The 21,711-nt window shown below is 40.4% G+C and overlaps 1 protein-coding gene across 8 annotated transcripts in view; it reads right to left on the bottom strand.

Moving 5' to 3' along the window:
* trpm3 (transient receptor potential cation channel, subfamily M, member 3) overlaps nt 1–21,711 on the bottom strand; it is a 154,046-nt gene that overhangs the window by 58,560 nt on the left and 73,775 nt on the right. For all 8 annotated transcript variants that reach the window (XM_055011060.1, XM_055011056.1, XM_055011059.1 and 5 more), the window contains 5 exons: nt 13,420–13,499; nt 10,119–10,320; nt 7,759–7,972; nt 5,757–5,881; nt 4,296–4,467 (listed from right to left, as the gene is read on the bottom strand). In XM_055011060.1, coding sequence (XP_054867035.1) covers nt 4,296–4,467; nt 5,757–5,881; nt 7,759–7,972; nt 10,119–10,320; nt 13,420–13,499 — 793 coding nt within the window. The remainder of the gene's footprint in view (nt 1–4,295; nt 4,468–5,756; nt 5,882–7,758; nt 7,973–10,118; nt 10,321–13,419; nt 13,500–21,711) is intronic.

Below are 21,711 nucleotides of genomic sequence, written 5' to 3'. Positions count from 1 at the left end.
CAGTAGCACACACGCCTGCACCGACATGTATGCACAGATTCAATATACTCACAAACCCATTTCAATATTCCAAGTCATTTAGGTAAAACAGAAAGAGGCACGCTCAAGGTGATTTGTTCATTCTCGCAGATTTTATCTAAACTTGCACAAATGAATAACTTTGCTTCCCGTTTGGGATTGGCACGTGCATTCAGTTTTAAATGGTTGTGTGTGCAAAAACACAAAAGCAACAGTGACCAGAATGCAGGCTTTTTCTTACATTTTCTTTCTTGTTTAATAGGAAAACATTCATGGATGAAGTCTATTATTTTCTCTCACAGCCTTTTCACTTTTTCACCCTGCTTTTACAGCGAAGGCACCTCAAGGTAATGTAGTGTCTCACCACCTGCATCCTCCTCAGCTGACTCTCATTGCTTTTTCTTTTTCTTTTTTTTTTTGCTTTTTCACTTCCCTCTCTGCCTCAAATCCCTTTTCTCTGTCTTCATTTCACCCCTCTCCTCTCCAGCTCTTGTCCTCTCTTTGAGGTGGGTGTGTGATTGAAAAGCATTATAGCTGCAGCTTCAAACACTTAAAAAAAAAAAAGGTGCACAGGGGTTGAGTGAATTGTGTCGAATGGTGCCAGTTGCTTTATTTATTTTATTCACTTTTGATGTTGAGAATGTCAGCTATAGCTTTAAGAATGGTAAGGAGAAGAAAGAAAAGCTGGTTCACAATTATATATGTCTTTAATCACACATTGATCATTCATGATCACCGCTTATAAGTTCTGTCCTGCTATTCTAATGTGAAGTAATGCAGGCCCATTTCTATTTCTGTCTTTGTTCTATCAAGCTGGACCACATCTGGCTGCCAAACTCACTAGAGGGCCATGAATATACAGCAGGGCAGCACTGAGCATTGACTCTAGTGTGGGAATGTCTTGGCTCCATTCACCGTATTTACAGCCTCTCAAGCCGAATTTACTGTCTTAACACATTTATTATGTTTACACCCAGCCGGAGCTGTCCCTTTGAAATTCTTGCCCACTTTCCACTACAGAGAATGCAAAACCACATGAACCGACACCTTCCACAACATCAAACTTACATTAGAGACTGGAGGAGAAAGGATGCAGAGTGTAAACTCGAGCTCTGTTACCAAAGTGGTGTTAAAAGGTTTGGGAATTGCACAAACTGCACTCCAATCATGAGATCTGACAGATGCCAATCGCACTGCTGGAACTTCAGATGGAAATGTGTAAAATGACCAGAAATAACAAAATGTGGCAAGATTTCAGTAAAATGCACATTGTCTAGAGGACCTGATGAGACATTTTGCAGTATTCCATTTTTTTGGAGTGTAGTCAGACCAAAACACCCATAAATTTGTTCTATATGATGGATTCCCATCCTGAAAAACTGTTACAATACTGTGGAGCCAATTTGATTGCTACAGCATTTCTGGCAGTCACATGGTGATAGCCGTTGCATGGAAATTCACACACGGGCACAGTAGGATTAGCTACAGGATTGCCCAGACATCACAAAAATACCACAGGGGAAGATTACGCATATCTATCCACCACATTTCTTTCATCTTGTGTTTATGTGCAGTATGTGGGACTGTGTGTTAAGAAAAAAAAAGAAGAAAAACGAACTGGAGGTTACGTGTGGTCCACAACCCACATGTTAGACCATTTAAATGGTCTCTTCACTTTCTTTATCCTCCTTTCTATGACAACCCCCTCAGGCCACACTTGGATCCCACAGGAGTCCTGCTGTGAGGAAAATTGATGCAGTCATTGATTGACCATGGACAGGTAATCAAATCAAGAAATGGCCCTTGTCTGCAAACCCTACAGCAGCGAATGAGGAAGTAAAAGGTACCTACACACACAACAAGGTACAGTATATCACACTGACACATACACAAACAACATGGGCTTGTTGGTTAGAAATGCTGCTATAAGTCAACAACATTCATGCTACAGCAGACTGGATTCGTGGTTTGCCGCTTCACATATTAAGCAGCTGAGACATATGCATTATTCATTCATTCACTTGCTTTAATTTCTTTTCAGCATCACTCTTACTAATGAGTGTGAGCAGCTTGGTATTTTTACATCGGCATTTTTAACAATAAAGCATTATTTTAATTTTAAGCATGTCCAGTACATACCCAACAAGAGGTTATGAACCAGGGGTACGACTAAATTCTCCTTAAATTATGATAAATATTTAGATTTTGTAAATCTACCAACTACAACAAGAATAACTACATTTTTATGGTCTAAGTTTGTAATTTAAAACATTCCTGAGCAGAAGTGTCTAAATTTGCTTTGATTGTGGAAACAACACTCATTTTAAAAATACCACATCACTTCATCCGACATGTATTCAAATGATATTCATTAAGTCTATGGATTCGTTTTGGCGGATGGAGCACTTCACCTTGAGGAGCGAGTTGCCAGCCTGAGTGGCAGGTTGTAAAGCTGAAGCTGGTTTTCAGTGCAACCTCAGACACTGCTGAGGTTAAGGTTACTGTGTGAGACAGTGGGTGGGTGATGGCTCTGTCCTGCTGACAGTCAGCAGCGGATATGTTGCACACCTGGTCCCCTAACACTTTATTCTGATAGCAGATGCCCATATATATATACTTGTGCTGACCTCAAGTCCGAATATAGACTAAAGATAATCGCAGGATTTACTGAAATTAAGGATGGTATATTAGATGTTTGCGTGACAACTGGGCATCCCTTTGCCTTCCCAGCCCCTTTTGTATGCACCCAGGCATAGGATGACAAAGGGAAGTCCATAGGCCACATGACTGGATGAACCAAGGAGGAGGTATATTCGGGTGTCCAGGAACATTTCTTAAAATCCTTGGAGTGGTTCCACTGTAAGAATGAAACTGACATCAAACATACCCTTATAAAGTCACTATCAGCAAACATCAGCGATCGGTCTGACAGTGAAGAAAACTAGCGCTGACAAAAGTGGAGTGTGGATCATTGCATTGCTCTCGACACTGCACCCCTCTTCCTGACACTCCGAGCTCTCTGCAGTTTTTTAAATAAGCATTGATGTCAAAGTGTGTGCATTCATGTCAACCGAACCCGGAGGAAATTATTATAAAATGGCTTTATGCTGACAGCAAACGCAGATAATAACAACTAAATCGAGTCTGCAAACAACATTTCTCCGGCTCTGATTTGTTCCTGCTTCATTGTAAACAATGCTGCGAGAGGCTATTGAGAAATGCATTTAAAGTGTATCAGAGAGGCTGCGCTTGTGTCTTTTTTGTGTGTGTGTGTCTGTGTACGAGAGGGAGAGAGAGTATAAGAGATTGAGAGAGAAAAAGACAGGAATGCATTTTGTATTCATGCAAATCCATTCAGTTTCTAGCTAAGGTATAATATGAAAATTGAAAACAGAGAAATGCAAAGTGACAACAGCTCAGCGGTGGATGAACAGTCCACACAAAGCCAAGTATGTCCAGATTGGACTCACACACACACAGGACACAGACACTTACATCTTTGGACACATAAACAAGCAATTAAGTACCCAGTATGTGCAAACGGTGCTTTTGGTGTAAGAATTATTAAAATGACTACACGAAGAGCTGCGAAAAAAAATAATGAATAGAGTGACATTCTGTCAAGTTTCCACAACTGTGTGTAATATTACAATATTATGCATGTTTGTGTCAAAATATATAAAAACACACAAAATTACTAGGCCGTACTGTTGCCTACAAAGTCAACCCAGTGGTTTAAAATGTCATTGAACTATCCTGTTCCAATTAGTTTACATGAAAAAAAGGTAGAAATATCATAAAAAGTACAAACTGATCTTCATTTTCACTGTATCTGCGAGTATGTAAGGACACATTCTGTACTTGCTGGTTGAGTAACTGTAGGTGGCTCAGAACAGGAAAACAGAGATTATCAAGCAGATTCATTTGAAAAAGGAAAGGGTTCATCTGAGCTGTCAGGAAGCTTTGAAAGTAAAAATAAACCCCTCCTGAAGGGATGGACAGTTTCAAAGGCTCATCAAGTTATATCCAGCCAGCTAAAAATACACTGTCTGACAGCATGTGTTCAGTATAATGCAGGTAGTGATAATTTTAGTCTGGTTGCTGCTATAAAACGGAATGAACCCAATTAACCCATGGTGGTGTTGTTGATAAAACAAGGATTGCAGTTTCATTATGATGGTATCAGTCATTGTATCTTTTGAAAATGCTTCTAATTTAGGCTAAGTAGGTCAGTTTGTCAACATTCCTGACAGACAGATATGGCAAATTTTACTCACGTGTGTTGATCTTCTGCAGAGAGATGTGTTTCTCTAGCTGGCGGCGCAGTTTGACCTCGGCGCCATACTTTCCCGTGGTGCCATTGTCTGCCAGGATGAAGTGTGAGTGGAGACTGTTTAGAACCGTCAGCTTGCTCAGAGGGTTGGACATAGTCTGGTATGGACGCACCACCTAGCCAAGAGAAGACAATATTTAACAGTTATGCAAACGTCTGAGAGCCACACTGCTGACAAGGGTATGAGGCAACTCGACAAAGGAGTCTTGTGTGGTTTAACAAGGTTTTCTTAGTAGTCAACCTTGAGCTGAAAATGAATTTGGTAAAAAGTACACCATGTTCTCATCTCCCCTTCAATAGTTTTAGTTTAAGGAGCACTCCACCAGTTTTACTATCACACAACAAGTTCAATTTTCTTGTCAGGAGAGTATTACTCAGTTGTAAAGGGGCCTCTGTGGCTCTGGAGGAAACTCAAAAAAGTTTGGAAAAAAATAACCCTAATGATGTCATGAGGGATTATCTTGGTTGGTCTTGGAGGCTCCAAATTTTTAATGGTGAGACTATATCACAAACTGGGCCAAAGGATTTGAAGGCCGAAAGTGTTACCAGGCACAGAGGGACTAACAGAGACTATATTAGTAGTTAGATTATGGGAATCTGTCCTGCAGCATGTTTGACTACTGTGTTTTAGTCAGTCTCTTAGGAGTCCTTCAAAAACACTGAAGTACACCTTAAAGACATACACACAGAGATTTCATCAGGTTGATTAAATATGTGATTGGTTCTATATCAAAAGTAAATAAAACTCTGCATTCTACTATATATTTGCAGTAGTTACTGCTGTCCACTCCTAAGCAGGTTTTGTGTATCAGTAGCTCAAAAAAGGCACCCTGATGCATTCACACAATCACTGCAAACACATATACACTGTATGTATTATATTTAAAGTTGTATTAAATTGCAATGAAAAATGGGCCAATATTCGTACAACAGAAATGAGAGTTTGTCAGAAGCTTGGATATGGAGTACTGGAGCAGTGCCTGACAATCTGAGGTAAACTCATCTGGTCATTAGGCACACAGTTAAGACCGATCAAGCATGAGAAAAGAGCCTCAGCACTTAATCATCTCATTTCAGCCACCAACATTAATCGGCTCTGCCTGACTTGTTCAGTCAGGACTGAGTGCAGCACATTCTGATGAATTTTAACTATAACATAACACCGATTCGCCCAGATTTGAATGAGTCAGCATGTGCTCGGCAGCCTCATGCGGTTCTGCCTGCTGTCCAACTCACTGTGAAGGAGCGTTTGTCATAGATTGGATTGGCTTACTCAGCATCTCAGTTAATAAGGCGTCAAGTGCAATTTACAATCCCTGGCAATTGTGGACTACATGTGACGTGTTACACGCATACAGTATATACACACACGGACAAAGGCTGAAGCAGCCACTTTGTGACTTACGTCTTTGCCAACAAGATCCTCTTGATTTTCTACAATGCCCCACGGAGCAATACCAATGGTGCAGATCTTCCCCCTTGACTTGGAGGCGTGGTCTTTCAGCGCATCACCCACATGGCGAATCACCCCTGAGTGTGTACATGGGTGTGTGTGCAGACATGTTTAAGAGTGTTTAAGAGAAGGACAGAGAAAAAGCCATATTTTGTCACAATCAATACATAGCCTAAAGTCAGACAATGATACCGTCTGCTGTGAAAGATAAACCAAATCTATTAAGGATGGAAGACAACGGCGTGGCAGCTGGTCTGCATGTGTGCGCACACATGCACATACTCTGCTTCAAACACAGACAGGTTGTAGCTCTAGGCCTCTAGTAGTTGTCCTCAGGGGAGCAGCAGTCAGACCTGGAGGCCATCTTATCCCATCTCTCCTGCTGACATTCATTCTTTCTCTATCTCCACCCACTGTCCCTCCAATCCATCCATCCATCCATTATTCAGGCCTCCTTCTTCCCTTTTCTTGCCTCTGCACCCATTCTGTCACTAAATCTTACTCTCTGATTCCTTTCTGTATTCAAGTGTGTTCACTCTACAGCATCTAGCACTGTATCGTTTCTTTCTGTCTGTTATCTCTTATATTGAACATTACTGTCCTATTATTTTTTTAATTCCAAGACTGCTCAAGTCAATCTAAGTCACAAAAGAATTCTCTCTTCTTTTTTTTTGCAATCTAGCAACAATAAAGAACAATACAACCCGTGACAAAAGGAAGCAGCCCTTACAAGAACTGTAATATTGACACAACTGATAATATCTGAAGGATGAAGTGAATGAATGACATTTTTTCACATGCTATACCAGTATTAAAATGACTGTCATTAAACAACAAAGTCAGAAATCATAATATGAATGAATATTGAATGGTAAACACTGATACTCTTACATGGTACAAAATGAGTGTGTGCCACTACTCAAAAACATACAGAGATCAGAAACACAGTAGAGCTCAACCTCACTCACTGAGACTACTTTCCATAAACATGATAACTCCATATTAATGCATAATTCATGTGCCGTCAGTCTGTCAGCTGGGTTTTCCCTATATTCATTCCCATCAATCTTATTTTATCACAAACACTGTACTACACCATCATCTTGCTGCAGTCAAACTTAGACAAACTTTCTTTCTGGCTTGTCTTTTAGCCCTCCAACTCCTAAATTCAAGAGCCAGTCCACTGAGCTCCTCACATATCGTTCTCCAGGTCAGATTCATCCAGTCACTCAGCATTTCCTCCTTAGTCTTAAAGCAATCTTCTCCTTGACTGCAGTTCTTCTAAACTCTAACAGGACAACTCCTATATTATTTTCAAATTGTTACCACCTTTATTTCAGTATTTGGACTTCCAAAACCTCCTGCAGAGGCAGAAATTGTTCTTCCTATAGTTCACACAAGGAGGAATATAAGAAAAGTGTAAGTTTATGATGAACCCTAAATATCACCTGAGTTATTTCTGTAAGAATTAAAACTCTCTAGTCTGTTTGAATCAAATACATCTTTAGATCTAAAAGTGGCTCTCTCTCATTGCCCTAAAAATAAGCTGTCTAGACTGTGTGACTGTATTTTCATTCGAGATGCATGGAGTAATAAATGAGAGCTACTTCATGTGCCTAGTCTGACTTTAAGTGTCTGTAAGTGTAACTGAGTCCTCATAATATACTTTAAAGAAGCATTTTACAGACAGATCAGGTGGTAGGAGTTTTAGAATCCAGGGGTGCTTGATAAATGGTTATTTGAAAGCCAATAACTTACGAGGAACATTTGAACACACTCATCATACTCCTATTAGAAGTGCCCACTTGATTTATATAAAAAGAAGTGATGCTGCACAGTGCAAGTAAAACGTCCAGATGAAATATTGTTACATTATACATACTTATTGATACCAACATTGAAAAAGATTCTGAATCTTTAAACTCATCTTCAAAGCCAACAAATTCTACTTTACCTGTGTTAACCCCTCCAGTGAAAATCCAGGCTCCGGTTGTCATGGCAGCCTTGATGAGCCCTTTGCCAAACACCTGCTTGAGTTTGGGCTGTAATTCAAAGTTCTGCAGGCCTCCGTGGACTGAGATGAGCAGCTTGGGCAGGTCCAGCTGCCATTCCTTGGTCATCAGGTGCAGCAGCAGGTCAGGCTTGGTGTCATACGACACTCGCACGTACTGCAAACAGTGGGAAATGTGTCAGTGATGTATAGCTGCACCTCTGCATCACACTCAGGCTTACTTAGGGTGACTTTTGGTACGTGGATATTCACAGATGTACACACACATCATGCTACAATAGCATTACATGTTAAAAATCAGTCACGTAAAAGCAAAATTATGAAGTTGAAAAAATATCCCAAATATCAGTGTTGCAAGGCTGTCTAGGCATATGGGTTTAATTTTTCAAGTTACAAAAGTATCGAACAGATGTTTGCTATGATTGAAGGACCACATGCATAATGCAGCATCTGTTTTTCTATCCAATACACCCTCAGAAATCCAACCTGACATGTGTCTGGATGAATAATTTAACACTGGGAATAAATCAGACATAATTCAGACCTAATCATCTGAATTCCCACAATGCTACAGTGCGCGTGATATGATTCTGTTACCATGGTTATCACACACGGTGATTGTGAGAATAAAATCTACCATCCGGCTGCTTTTTGGAAGGGATCGGTTAATCATGAAATTTTTTATCGGCTGCAGTCTCTACTCAATCGGGTCTTTAAAAGCAATAATTAGATGTATTTCCATAATCATTATACTAATTTGGCAAATTTTGCTGCTATCCTCAGGCCTTCTGACAGGATAAATTGTAAGGGTAAGAACAAGGTACACAAGGGCTCTTGATGAGTCCTCTCTCGTCAAAGTCATTTTTACTTTGTATTTGGAGTGTGTATGAAATATATTAACCCAGCAAACTCATTAAAGTAGATCACAAATCCAACATGTTCCTCTTCTCTACCTATATGCTGTCAAACTACATCTGTTCACTGAAGCTGATAAAAATATCTCCAGATCACACTCAGCCATTATAAACTTTCAGCTTTCACAACTGTCTGAAGTTTAATGAACCTCTTCCTATAGTATATTCAGTGTGAATCATTCAGTCTACTTTATCTTTGTCAACTCAAGTCAGTATAACATGACATCTATGATTAAATCTCCATTTCTTTGCACAAGCTCACATACTGAGTGTCATTCTACCATTTTCAGACCCACGCTTACTTACAGGATACACAAAGGAGTGTATCCATTAAAAGACCAAAAGTAGGTGTCTAAGGTTTAATGTGTCCTCCCTTGCACTGTATGGATGTATGTATTTGGACCTCCTATACCATCTTGTTCGCTTCGTGCCACACAAGACAGATTTCCTGCACTGTTGCATTCTGGTATGAGTCACCTAAAATGTCTTCATCTTAACTCAAGCATGAGCTGCAGTGTAGTTTAAGTATGGGTGCAGCTTCAGCTTGCAATAGCATGAAACAACAAAATGAATGCTGACCCCTTTCATTTGGGTTTAGCTCCGCTCAAATCATCATGTCAACCAGTTCCATGAAGCTTTAGCTGAACTTTGTCAACTCTTCATTCAGAAAGTAATTTTCTGTTTCCTCTGAAAGTGACTCAAAGGTTACACACCGCTTCTACTGTCTTTTTTCCTTTCTTCAGTGGAGTGAGCACAGCAGATCACAGTCATAAACAGACACCACATTTGTTTGCTGCTGTGATTGTCCCACCCACCTGATGTGGACTGCAGGTTAAAGCTCGCACCAGCTGTGCATTTCACACAGCGTTCCCCTCCCCTTCTCCTATCTAAGTCTTAATGTTTGTAAAATCCTCTTCACTTTAGGAAACAACCACCTCCAAGCTAGCATCCTACCATGCTGAAAACTTCAAACGTTGCAGAGGATTTGAATCGTGCAGCAAGTCATATGACAGTGCTTGCTTTTCTGTGTGCAAAACAATTCATCTGGCTCTATTTTGAGGGGGCACTGTTGCTGCTTATGTGGCTTAGCATTGCCAAAGATGATTGTGATTCGTTTAAAGAAATGCAAACAAGCAAGAGTGTATTTTCTTTTTTACCCTCTAACAGAATGATATTGAGCACAGACCATTCTATGCTACTGCTATGTGTGACTACCACTGGAAACACTGATCAATAGATCACAAAGGTGTAGTTTGTTCACTAAGAGTTGTGTTTTTGCACCAACTGAACCTGACATTGCAGTCTGCTTTCATGTACTTGTGTTGAGCATTTTCTACGAGGTCCCTGATAAACAGTACTAAAACTCTGTCTATATGTGAAGGGAGTCACCATGGCTTTGTTGGAGTGTCCTCCTCCCTGGAATTCGATGGTGCCGAAGGCATCGGTGGGGCTGAGCTGCGTGTGTTTGCTGATTGACCACTTCTCCGACAGGCTGTCATTCTTGGCCAGACGCTCTGCCTTATCATTCTGACTGGATGAGATGCCCGGTGGCAAGCCCACATGCTGGCCTATCAGACGACCACAACAGCACCTGAATGAGATGAGAAAGTAACAGTGAGTGTCACACTGGTATAGAACATAGTCCTTTGCAGAGCATATTTGAAATCTTGAGAAGTCTGAGCCCCAAGCAAAGCTACTGTAGCACTGAGAAAAAAAATGGGAAAGTGACAGAGAGAGATTGTGTGCGACTGAGAGTGGGAGAGAAACAAGAGTGAGAGCTGTCATAGTCATGTGCCTAGCAGTAAGATGTGGGGCAAGGATGAACTGACAGCTTGTCATCTGACTTTTATCTCCTGATTGGATTTGTAAGCCCATGCAATATTCTACTGGCTCTGTCTCTTTTTGTTTTCAGTGCTTCAAACCTCTGTCTGTTTTCCCCCATCTCGTTCGCATCCCCTTCTCCCTTTCGTCTCCCTTACAGACGCTAGTAGAATGACAGTAATGAAGTGTAGTATTCCTACATGAGTACATGCTTATTGAGATGTGCTGAATGCAGCTTTCATATCCTGTGTTTTCACCTTAGAGGGTGGAGTAGGAGCCTCGGGAGGAAGAGAGTCAGGAGGCTTTAATTATCACTTCATGTTTCCATCATCTCTTACCAAAGGTACTTCGCCCTCCTCTGCCTTACGCATGAGCACAAGTGTTTTTGACTAAAAAGAAAAATCTGATATGATCTTGAGGAACATCTCTTTCCCTCACTGCTCCTGGCTTGCGCACGATTTCCTCTAGTTATGGAATTTTGTTTACCTAACGAACAGTGGCATTTCCTGTGTGTGTACGATGGCCAGCACTGCAGGACTTAGACTCACAGTTTGCTCTCCCGAGCAACAACACCAACTTCTGATAACATCATCATGCAGAAACATCTCATTCCCAACTCATCGCATACAAACCCTTTATCAGGACTCCTTGGTGCCACATGCTACAGTTTTTCTCAGTCGCTTTGGTACATTTCTCAAATCATCCTCGACATTTGCAAAACAGTAAGTGCATTTCTCAAAACAATTCGTACAAATAGCAAAACACCATGGATTACCTGCAAAAGCCAGTCTCTTGCTCAAAATCCTTAGTTCATCTCTCAAAAGTAAATATCTGTGTCAATGAACATGTCAGTGCCATCAGAATGACAAGTCCTTGTGTCATTGTGTGTGGATAAGAAAGTCAAATTACTTAGCCGTGTTGTCATTGTAACAGTGGACTCTGGAGGGATATTCTGATGTAAACTATGACTAAAATTTTGATGACAATCATTGTAAATTGTGAGTTACACCTTAGTGTATGTGGGAAATTGATTGCAAGAGACTGGACAAGATCCACATTTACGATTATACTGTTGTAATTTGTTGACAGACCACATCATTGCATTACAGAAAGGAAAACAGCACTGCATAGCACAGAGACAAAAACAAAAAACAAAAGTAGAAATGTGAACATAGGACAATCTCCTTGGGGAAAACTGTACATGCAGTGCTGTAGGAATTACAGTGCAGTCTTCCTACACCTCCTGATGTTCCTGTCTGTTGGGACACAAATCCTCATCCACATCACAAATATCTTCTCTTGTATCTTTGAGCGATTTCAGAAAATCCTAATCCTTCACACATTTCCCTTCTTAGAGAAATTTAAGATTCCCCTGGGAGCAATTTACCAATTCAGGACAAATTTAGAAAAAAAGTCTAATGGAAATGTGCAGAATTATCCCTGACATATTATGACAACTTGTTCAACCTTTTTGCATGTAAAGATTTATGCGATGAACTAATGCCTAAATGTTGTGGAGGGTGAGACAATTCAACAGAGACCCATGATAATACATTTTGATCAACATGACATAAGCAACTGATAATGTAGGAAACAGCAGAGAATTGTACATAATCATTTGCATGGATGTACCAAAGCATTTGCAACTGCTTTCACAACTGTCTGAGAAACTGCTTTTTTGATGTGCACAAGTGACACAATGATGTGAAGATTGAACAAGTAGTTTTGAGAATTTCAATTCTGATCTGAGAAATGTACCAAAGTGAGTGAGAAAAACTGTAATGCACTGGGTACTTGTTTAGTAACATTTTTGAACATGCAGGGTTGTCCAATACATTTCTGTAGAAGTCCTTCAATGGCTGATATAGATGCCATGAGACTGTGGTCAAATGTTCTCTGCTGCCTTCGTCAACAAATCATATATCAGATGAAGTGGGACTTGTTACAGTGGAAACCAAGAAAATGGAGGAGATGGATGGAGGTTTTCCCTCTAAAATCTGACTAATATTGTGAAAAGGTGTATTTTAACCCCAACAATGATATTTTCCTATAAACCTAACTATTTTTGGTCCCAAAACCTTCTCAAACAGCAATTAAAAACTAAAAATGGTGCAACATGGAACACAAACACCTGTTTGCTGGGTGAAAGTCCTGTGATTGACCTATGAAACTCATCAAGTTGTGTCTGTCTTTCTATTGCTAGACCTGCCCAGATGCTCTACTGTCCTGCATGTTGAGAAATTATGCTAAAGAGGTAACAAATATCTGACAGTTTTGTCCACTGACAATGTGTCACAATGATTTTGCAGAGCAGAATGAGGGGAGTTTGGTTAATGAATACAAAAGTGTGTCTCTCAGATCCATTTACCACGTGTTGTTATCATTACAAACCTATCGTACTGTTTGTATTGTACAGACACGGCCGTCAATTAGCAGTACATTCCTATGGGCTCTGTCTGTCTGTTACTACGTGGATCATTTTACTGTCCTAATGTACTGCCCTGGACCTGAATTTTGATAAGAATTTCGCCACTAAAGCAGATAAATTTGGTATTTGTGTTTTTAAAATGTTTAAGGTCAGGGATCAGGATTGTGGCTCATTAGTTTATACTAAATACTTAGATGCAAATCAAGGTCAATGTGACGTTACTGCGAGGCATGTTTTAAAGGTCAGCAGTGACAGAGGGTGGGTTATCACACCATTAGGGTCTTTTAGCTCTTATAGCAATTAATCAAACAGACAAAGTTTGTATATGTCTTTGAGCTAGACACTCTCAGACTTTGACAATTTCTTTGTCTCTTATTCTCTACACAATTCAAAACGTAACTTAGCTGGAATAAACTTAGATTTTCCCATTTTTGTACTTACCTATGGGGGTCTTTGGCGCTCACTATTATATGAACACATTCCCGCTTGCTGAATGCTCTTTCTATCCACGATTTCTGTGCCTGCAAAAATGAAGACAGAAGAATGCAGTCAGTCTTTGTCAGATAACTGAGCTGTGACCTGAAGCGGCAGCAGAAACAGGGTCACGTCATGATGTTTGAGGAGTTCAGTGAGTCCAGTTTTAGGAGATGGCAGGCAGAGCATTACATTATGACATGTTGGAACTAATGTCCTAAAGTGCTTTAAAGAAAAATCAGCAGTTTCTCATCCAAAACTGGTTAAAGAAAAGAAATCACAGCACTTTGGAAATGGCAAACGTACACACACACAAACAGGATGCACAGTCCCTCACACATAATTCAAACACTGAAGACACTCTGACAGAAATGTTTTATGTTATTCAACGACTCCAGCCCAAACCGGATGAGATGAAGAGCTGGGAGAAGAGAAAGCGGATGTTAAACGCACTGAGGCAGTAAATTATGTCAGAGTTCTAGTCCTTAGATACTTGCCAGCTGAGTGTGCGTATGCCATGCATGTGCACACATTTAAATGAGAAAGTGTGGGTACATATTTCTATATGTGCTTTGTGTTATATACAGCAAGTGGATTTGCAGTGCATTTCTGAGACTGTGGTGTTTTGCAGTCGCATCTGCTGCAGGTGTGAGTGACAGAATGACTGACTGGATCCAATTATCTTGCTACAGACGCGACCCGGAATGCGCTATGGGATACATATGCAACACAGGAAACTGGAGGCTAATACACATCTGTATAGATGTTTCCACACATATATGCATGAATCCTTGATGCTGTACAAACAAACAAGCATCTATAGAGGGTACAAAGTGAACTGTTGCATGTAGCAATCTCCTTTTACAGCTAATGAAAAATGACTGTTTATCCTGAACTGTAGGATAAATGTAAGAAAAATATCTAAACTGTTTAGAACAGTGAAAGTGTTTATCAGCAGCCACAGAGCTGTGGTGGCACTGAACTGGAGGAGTTTACAGTGACCTGGAAATAATAATGTTGCATTTTTGCAGCAGATAAGAGTAAACTGGCAAGCAGGTACCATAAAATGCCATAAGGTGAAATACTATAACTGAATCGTCCTCAGCATTTGCTGTATAAATCCCATCCCAACATCAGCAGAAGGCATTGCTGCCTCTGTTTGTGTGTCTGATTTTTATAACAGGTCACTGCTACAAAAGAGATAATTATAGACACCTGCCAGCAGACATTTGCATGTGAGAAAAATAAGAGAGCTCCTTAATACTGTCAGTGCCATTATTAAAACTGCTTATGTTTAAGTAACACAGAATATTACAGTGATTATAGCAGAAGACATGACAGCTTAAGCATCCCTTCTTTGAATAGTTACAGACTAGATACACTTTAAGTGTAGTTGCCTTCTCAGTCTTGTCCCTCGCTGTGCAGTTGCAATACATTCAGAAGCAAAAAATATGCATGGGATTTTCGCTTAAGAGAAAAGATGAGGCACTGTGACAGTTTTCACCAACATACACATATTTGTCTGTCTGGGTATCCAGGACACGCTAAATGACTGAAAGTAGCAAAATCCAGAGAAAACACACTGGGATTTGGTAGACTGTGAATAGATTGGCATCAAAAGGCGGCCACAAAAATCCGGTGAGAACATAAATTCCCATAAGTTCATTTACCAAAATAGAAGCTGATTAATTTAAAAAAAAAAAAAACAAAACTGTAATTTGTACTGCAAACGGTAGGTTGAAAGGGATAAAACACATAAAAAAAGTAGTAAATGCACTCTCACACATGACACATCACAGTTTGAACAGCTCTGCTTGTGTAATTTTTGGTTATTTTTTGTCCTGCTCTTGTGCCTGATTTCAGAGAATATGATTCCAGTGGTAATATTTCCATTCGACAAAGGTTCCTTTAGGCACCATAAGTGTTGATCTAAAGAACTTTAGCAAAAATAGGTTATTTAAGAAACCAGCATGGAAAGACAACAATCATATAAGCAGCAAGCAACTGGATTTAGGGAATTGTGAGTACATTTCTCACTGTTTCTGATGTTTGCACATTAATAATTAACAAAAATAAGTTGCAGCTCTATTTTTATGCTGTTACCAAACAACTTAAACAAAACTGAAGAGCCTTTTGTGCTGTAAAGAGCCACATAGAGTATGTGAGGAACTATCCTCTAAATAAAAGGAATCTTCAATTGGTAATGACACTTTGAAAACCAGAGCCTTCTGAAGAACCCTTAAGGAGCCATTACTATTCTGAGAGTGCTGCCAAAGGCCCACAGACCAGGTCCAATGTGATTCATGGTTTGTCATGCCTACACTATATTTTTAAATGGTAAATCAGTCATAATGTGGGATCCGTGCCATCAGATATCAATATCTTTGTGTTTCTTTTCTTGTCTGTTATGCTTTCATGTGTTATTGTATGGTGACTGTGAAAATAAAACCCACCTCAGCCAAACAGTTGTGTTTTGCCTTCTGTTTGATGAAGATGTCCCTGCGTCTGTGATTATGTGACAGTGTTACCTTCTGCTATTTAAATTTAACTCTTCCTGATCAGCACTTTTGTGGTTTTGTGAAGATACCAGAGGTCCAAAATAGGACCAAATGTTACAATGGGACATTCACTGACAACCAGGAAGGCACACAGACCAGACTCCCAAACCCACAGCAGAGGGAACACCACAGCCATGGAAACAAAAGGACAGAGCTTTTTTCTGCTTTTTTCTATGGGAGAGCTGCCCCAGCTCTTCTCCCAGCCAGCAGAGCTGAGAGCTGCTTGTACAGGGCTTTCCCCACTGTCACGGCTACAACAACACACGCCCCATCCGCCTGACTGGCCCTGTCACACCAAGGCACGCCAAAACCCACTGCAACCATCCACCATCAGGCGAGGCCTGCACACAGGCACACTTACCCTAACACCAGACTTCCCACGATTAACCATTACTCTGGGGGGCTGCTTTTACAAATCACCCTGGCCGCGATGACTCAGCGGGCCACAACAACACCCCCAACCCCATTCTTTCTCTGACATGCTGAAACTGTGTATTCATCCGCCAGCTACTCGTAGTAGGAACTAGATCCGTCCAATTGTCGCAGCACTAGAGGTTTTTAGATTTAATTAATATTGACAGGGCAGTAGCGCAACGTAGAAAAAGTCTTTCATGTTCTGTAAAACCTCTAAAATAGGGACGACAGCGACTCTACCCCAGAGCATTGAATACAAAGATTCCCTTCCCTTTGTATCCTATCATTTCCTCTACCCTCTTTCAGTTCTGTTTTCCTTCTTTTTTTATTGGGGTATGGCACACACATTTTCTCAATCTCTCTGTCTCATACCGTTGCATCTCATTTTCTGGCTCTTCCTCTCGCACTCTTTAGTGTTGCTTATGAGATTTGACATGGTATGATGAGATGGCACACAGGCTGCACTCCATTGTGTAATTAAGATTTATCACTGGGGCGCACTCACACGCACACGCACACGCACACGCACACGCACACGCACACGCACACGCACACGCACACGCACACCACACACACACACACACACACACACACACACACACACACACACACACACCAGCTGTCTGGCAAAACACTGGATTGATTCTCATCCATGAGTGTGTGCGCGAGGCGTGACAGTGCAGCAAGTGAGCAGCATCTGACAGCCTGTTAGGGGTCTTGACTCCATTACACTCAACCTCCGCCACCTCCAGCCTCTCCTCCCTGTCCTCTCTTCCCCCTCCTTTACTATTGTATCTCCTCTTTGTTATTGGCACTGGCAGGGAGCTGAATTGAGAACCATATCCAATCAGCAGCCTAATCTCCTGGCTCTCTCCCTTTTCCTCACCCTTCTTCTCTTCTCTTTTCCTTTTACCAACACGAATGACTCAGCTTTTATATGATCGTACAGGTGAGCATAAGGATAACCACTAGAAATTTAATATGGAGTGTGTTTTAAACATTCAATTTACTGCCATCGCCTTTACTGCTGTGCTATCCTCCACTCTTTGTAGACTTTTTCAAATGCTTCGTAGCAAATTTTGTTTTACTGCCAGTTTTCAGATAATGAAAGTAGCAAAGCACAGCTGCTTCCTTTTGTGAAGTGTATTTAGATTTCTACTTTTGGTTCACTTTGATTTAATGCGCAACAACAAAGACATTATAAATAAGGGAGTTATATTTTTAAAACAAACAGACAACAGTGATCAAGCATATGACTAAATCAAGATGGTCCTAGATTAGGCCACGTTTCTATATGAGTATCACAAAAGGTACAGGCTTTATATGGCACATTTGATGCACTTTTAGGGCAACAAATAGAAGAAAACACAAAAAAAACCCATCCACAGTCATCATGTATTCAGTTCCTGTTGTTATCTTAGCCACATTTTTTGCCTGTCTTCAAATTATTTATCGTAAAATTAAATAAACAGATGAAACTAGACTAATAAAAACATTGAGAATAAGTATTTTTTCCTCAAACTTCGCATAAAGAATCATACATGAGACACCCTCATTGAAGCTGTAAAATACTCCAATATCTCAAAATAAACTATCGATTTAAATTCTTCTGACATCAATTGATCCTGATAAAATTGTGGTTTTCCCAGTTAAACATCCGGCTGTGTTCTCTGTTGAGGTAATTTAGCGGGTCTGTCAGAGCAAGACTGTGAAGCTCACACATTGGATTTTCTTGACTCACCTGTGTTGTGTGGTGGGCTGCACTGCTCTGGTCTTTCCTTCATAGTCAGGGCTGATTGTGGCGTTAGAGGCATGATCCTGTCTAAAAACTAAGAGGCACTAAGTTAACCTAATCAGACCAAACTTGATCAGGCCACCTCTCCGTCCACAGGCAACTGATCTGCCCTGGGACTATTAGCACTGCTGGAATGTGTGTGTGTGTGTGTGTGTGTGTGTGTGTTTCTGCATACTCATAGCAGTGCAGTTGTGTGTTCAACAAGCATTTAACTATCTTTCACAGTCTCCTCCCCGCTCCCAGACCTGCACAGTCAGACCAGCTGAGCATAAACAAGCCAAAAAATATGATTAGAACATTTAGAAAAGCCTCTTTATTGATCTTGACACAGTGTCAACAATAGTGTTTGACTGCTCCCAAATATTCAAAAGTCTTTCCCAGAAACTGTGTGCTTAGAGATTAAACTGCTGTCCTCCAACTCTTTCCAGCACCTCACCTGTTTCAGTTTCAAATTAAAGTCGGAGAGAGATGGTTGGTGTGTGTGTCATTTCTCTGAGCTGCATTTCTGTCAGAGATCAAGACCGAGGGGTGAGTCTGAATGGCAAGAGTGCCTATTAGCTGGAGCACCGTGACATTCGTCGAGCCTGCTCACCCTCCTTATTTTGTCCTCAAAGACACATACAAATACACACACAACACACACACACACATTTGTGTTTGTGTGTTTTTCCCATTCCACTTGCTTTCTTTTTTTTTTTTTTTTTTTTTTTTTTTTACACTACAAGGTTAGTTTCCTACCTGTTTTCATCAAGAGGATTAACGAAGCTGCAGATAATACGAACCCGGTTTAATTACCAGGCGCAGCGGGAGGAGACTGGGCACATAACACTGTAATCTGAACTAAATGAAGTCTAACAATATAATGAACAAGCAGGAAGAACACCGAAAGGAAAGAGAACGTACTTTCCAAAAACTGTAATCTTAGTTAATGTAAAACACACACACACCTATACACACACCAATAACAAAATGCGAATTTAAGCAAAATCATCAGAAACAGGACTGTTCTCCAGAACGGATGTTAATGAAATCCTAATGTATTCAGTGTCGTGACAGACTCAGAAAGCCTAGAGGGGTGCACCTGAGTCCAAATCCAAGCCCAGATGCTGCAAGGCACCAGAGCCAGGTGTGTGTACCTCTGACAAACCTCACACAGACAGGCACACAAACACACACCTACAAGCAAACAGTGAGGACGGCAAGGTCATAGTTCCGATTGTTGCCTGGAAGGGCCACACAGATGCACACAAGCCAACTACAGTCGTATATGGACAGCTACATTCGTTTACATGTGAATTAATTAACGAATGAATGCGCCTAAGCATTAATGACCACTATTAGCATATGAGCGTAGAAGGAAGTCTGATACAATGGCTAAACATAGGTAAGGTTATGAGGTGCGATTAAAAAGTTTTTATTCTAACGTCAGGCATATGCAGTAGCATTAACTCTCATAATTCACGATTCTGTGTGACATTGTGTGATCAGTTTGCAGGTGTGCATTAGCGCTTTCGTCACTGATCTGCAAATGTGTCACAATGTTAAAGTCTGCAAAGATCAATCAACAGCCAGCATTCATTTTGAGGATCATCACTGGTGACAAGAGTCGAGCCTACGGCCAGAAATCCAACAGCAGTCTGAAGAAGTCGCATCAGGTCAGGAGCACATCAAGAGTATGCTCATCATCTTCTGTGACATTTATTAGGCTGCGCAACATCAGTTCGTACCTCAGGGTCACGCTATCAACATAGACTTTTCATCATGTAAACAACCTGAACTGTGACATGATGACAACTGGGTGCTCCAACATGACAATGGACCTGCTCACGTATTGAAAATCATCAGTTTTTAGGTCGCATGAAAGCAACAGTGCTCTCCACAGACCCTATTTTCCAGATTTGGCCCTGTGTGACTTTCACATGATAAAATTCATGTTCAAAGGTTACTGGTTTCACACAGGATCAGCTTTTGTTTTTGTTTCTTACAGGTGCCGACTTGGAACTTTTTTATTGTACCAAAAGTTTGTTTTTAAGCATTTAAATAACACAGACCAAATTTTAAACATTCATTATGTTAACATTTTTAACGGAGAATACACAGCAGAAATACATTAGGCCTGTATGCGCACAAACTTTGGAATCTAGATGTTTCCTTTGCCATATGCGAGTAACCACCAAGCACTGAGATACTACACTACGTCATAGCTTAATGTAGTATGTTCTTTCATTCCCAGTTAAATTCAATCTTGCCAGCGTAACCTTAAAAGCCCTATACTGTACAGTGCAATCTTTTAGGAGTGGGGGATGTTTACTACTGGTAAAATGGGTAATCTAATAATACTAAATTAAATAAAAATACATTTCATATTAATAGCATTTGAATGAGCATGCCTCACAACAGGATTATGTAGACACCAGCAAGATAATTGCAGTGAACTGCAGCAATTTGTAAAAGAAGAATGAATTTTGATAGTAAATTAAACTGTGTGAAAATGATCTTCCTTGACACAGTCTCAGTGATAACGACACAGATATACTTGTAAAGTCAATTGTTACATACATTGTTCTGTTTAAAGCTTACGAAACAGTTCAGTTTCGGCAAGACATGCTATCACAATTAATTAAATTTAAATAATGAGATAAACTTGCATTGAGACAACTTAAACAAAGGCTGTACAACAATGTCAGTTTAAACTGAATCCAAATAAACCAAATCCACCCTACTGCCTTCTGCCATGAACATTGTTTACAAGCAGTTTCAGTGTCAAGACTAGTGCCTTATTCTCCTGCCTCAGTTCTTGTCAGCACAAGGAAATGGATTTTCCTTACTTCATATGCATGTAATACAGTATTTGATCTGTAAGTTGTAGGAAAAACCCTTATCTTTCTCACAGATCTTTCAACATCTGATCTTTCGATGTAGATACCAGTGTTAGATCTGGTGATAATAACAGCAGTTAATAATCATTATCATCATTTATTCTTTAAGGATTTTATGCGTCTATGTGAAGAAATCTGAAAATTGATGACTGCTGCTTTTGTTGACAATAAATACTGGTTCCCATAGACCTATTAAGAACTTGTTCTGTAATGAGGCCCTAATGGACTCTCTACTCAAATTCTCCATCTAATGGATGAGATGAGCAGCATAGGTCATTTGGTTTGTCTCCTCATGAGTGAGATGCTTTTATGCGCTGATGAAATTCAGATGGAAGTGTGTGGGATGAGATATGAGTTGGTTAAAACATAGAACTGCAGAAATAGTGCTGTAATGGAGGACACGTGGCACTCTACTGGCTTAGAGTAAAACAGATGTATGACACTACAGATGTTGCTTCTGACTGGTCAGCCAGCAACCTGGCTGCAGAGCTGGTATTTAAACAGAACATATAATTCAACAAGCTGCTTCTAAGATTAGTATGCAGAAAAGCAGCCTTTGTGTTGATGCTTACTCTGAACGTAGGATGGCCAGAGTAGGTTTTGAGCTAAACAG

This window comes from Amphiprion ocellaris, chromosome 6 (assembly GCF_022539595.1).
Source record: "Amphiprion ocellaris isolate individual 3 ecotype Okinawa chromosome 6, ASM2253959v1, whole genome shotgun sequence".
NCBI classification, from domain to species: domain Eukaryota; kingdom Metazoa; phylum Chordata; class Actinopteri; family Pomacentridae; genus Amphiprion; species Amphiprion ocellaris.
Note: the sequence above shows the minus strand (reverse complement) of the source record. Positions and strands in the feature narration are given on the sequence as shown.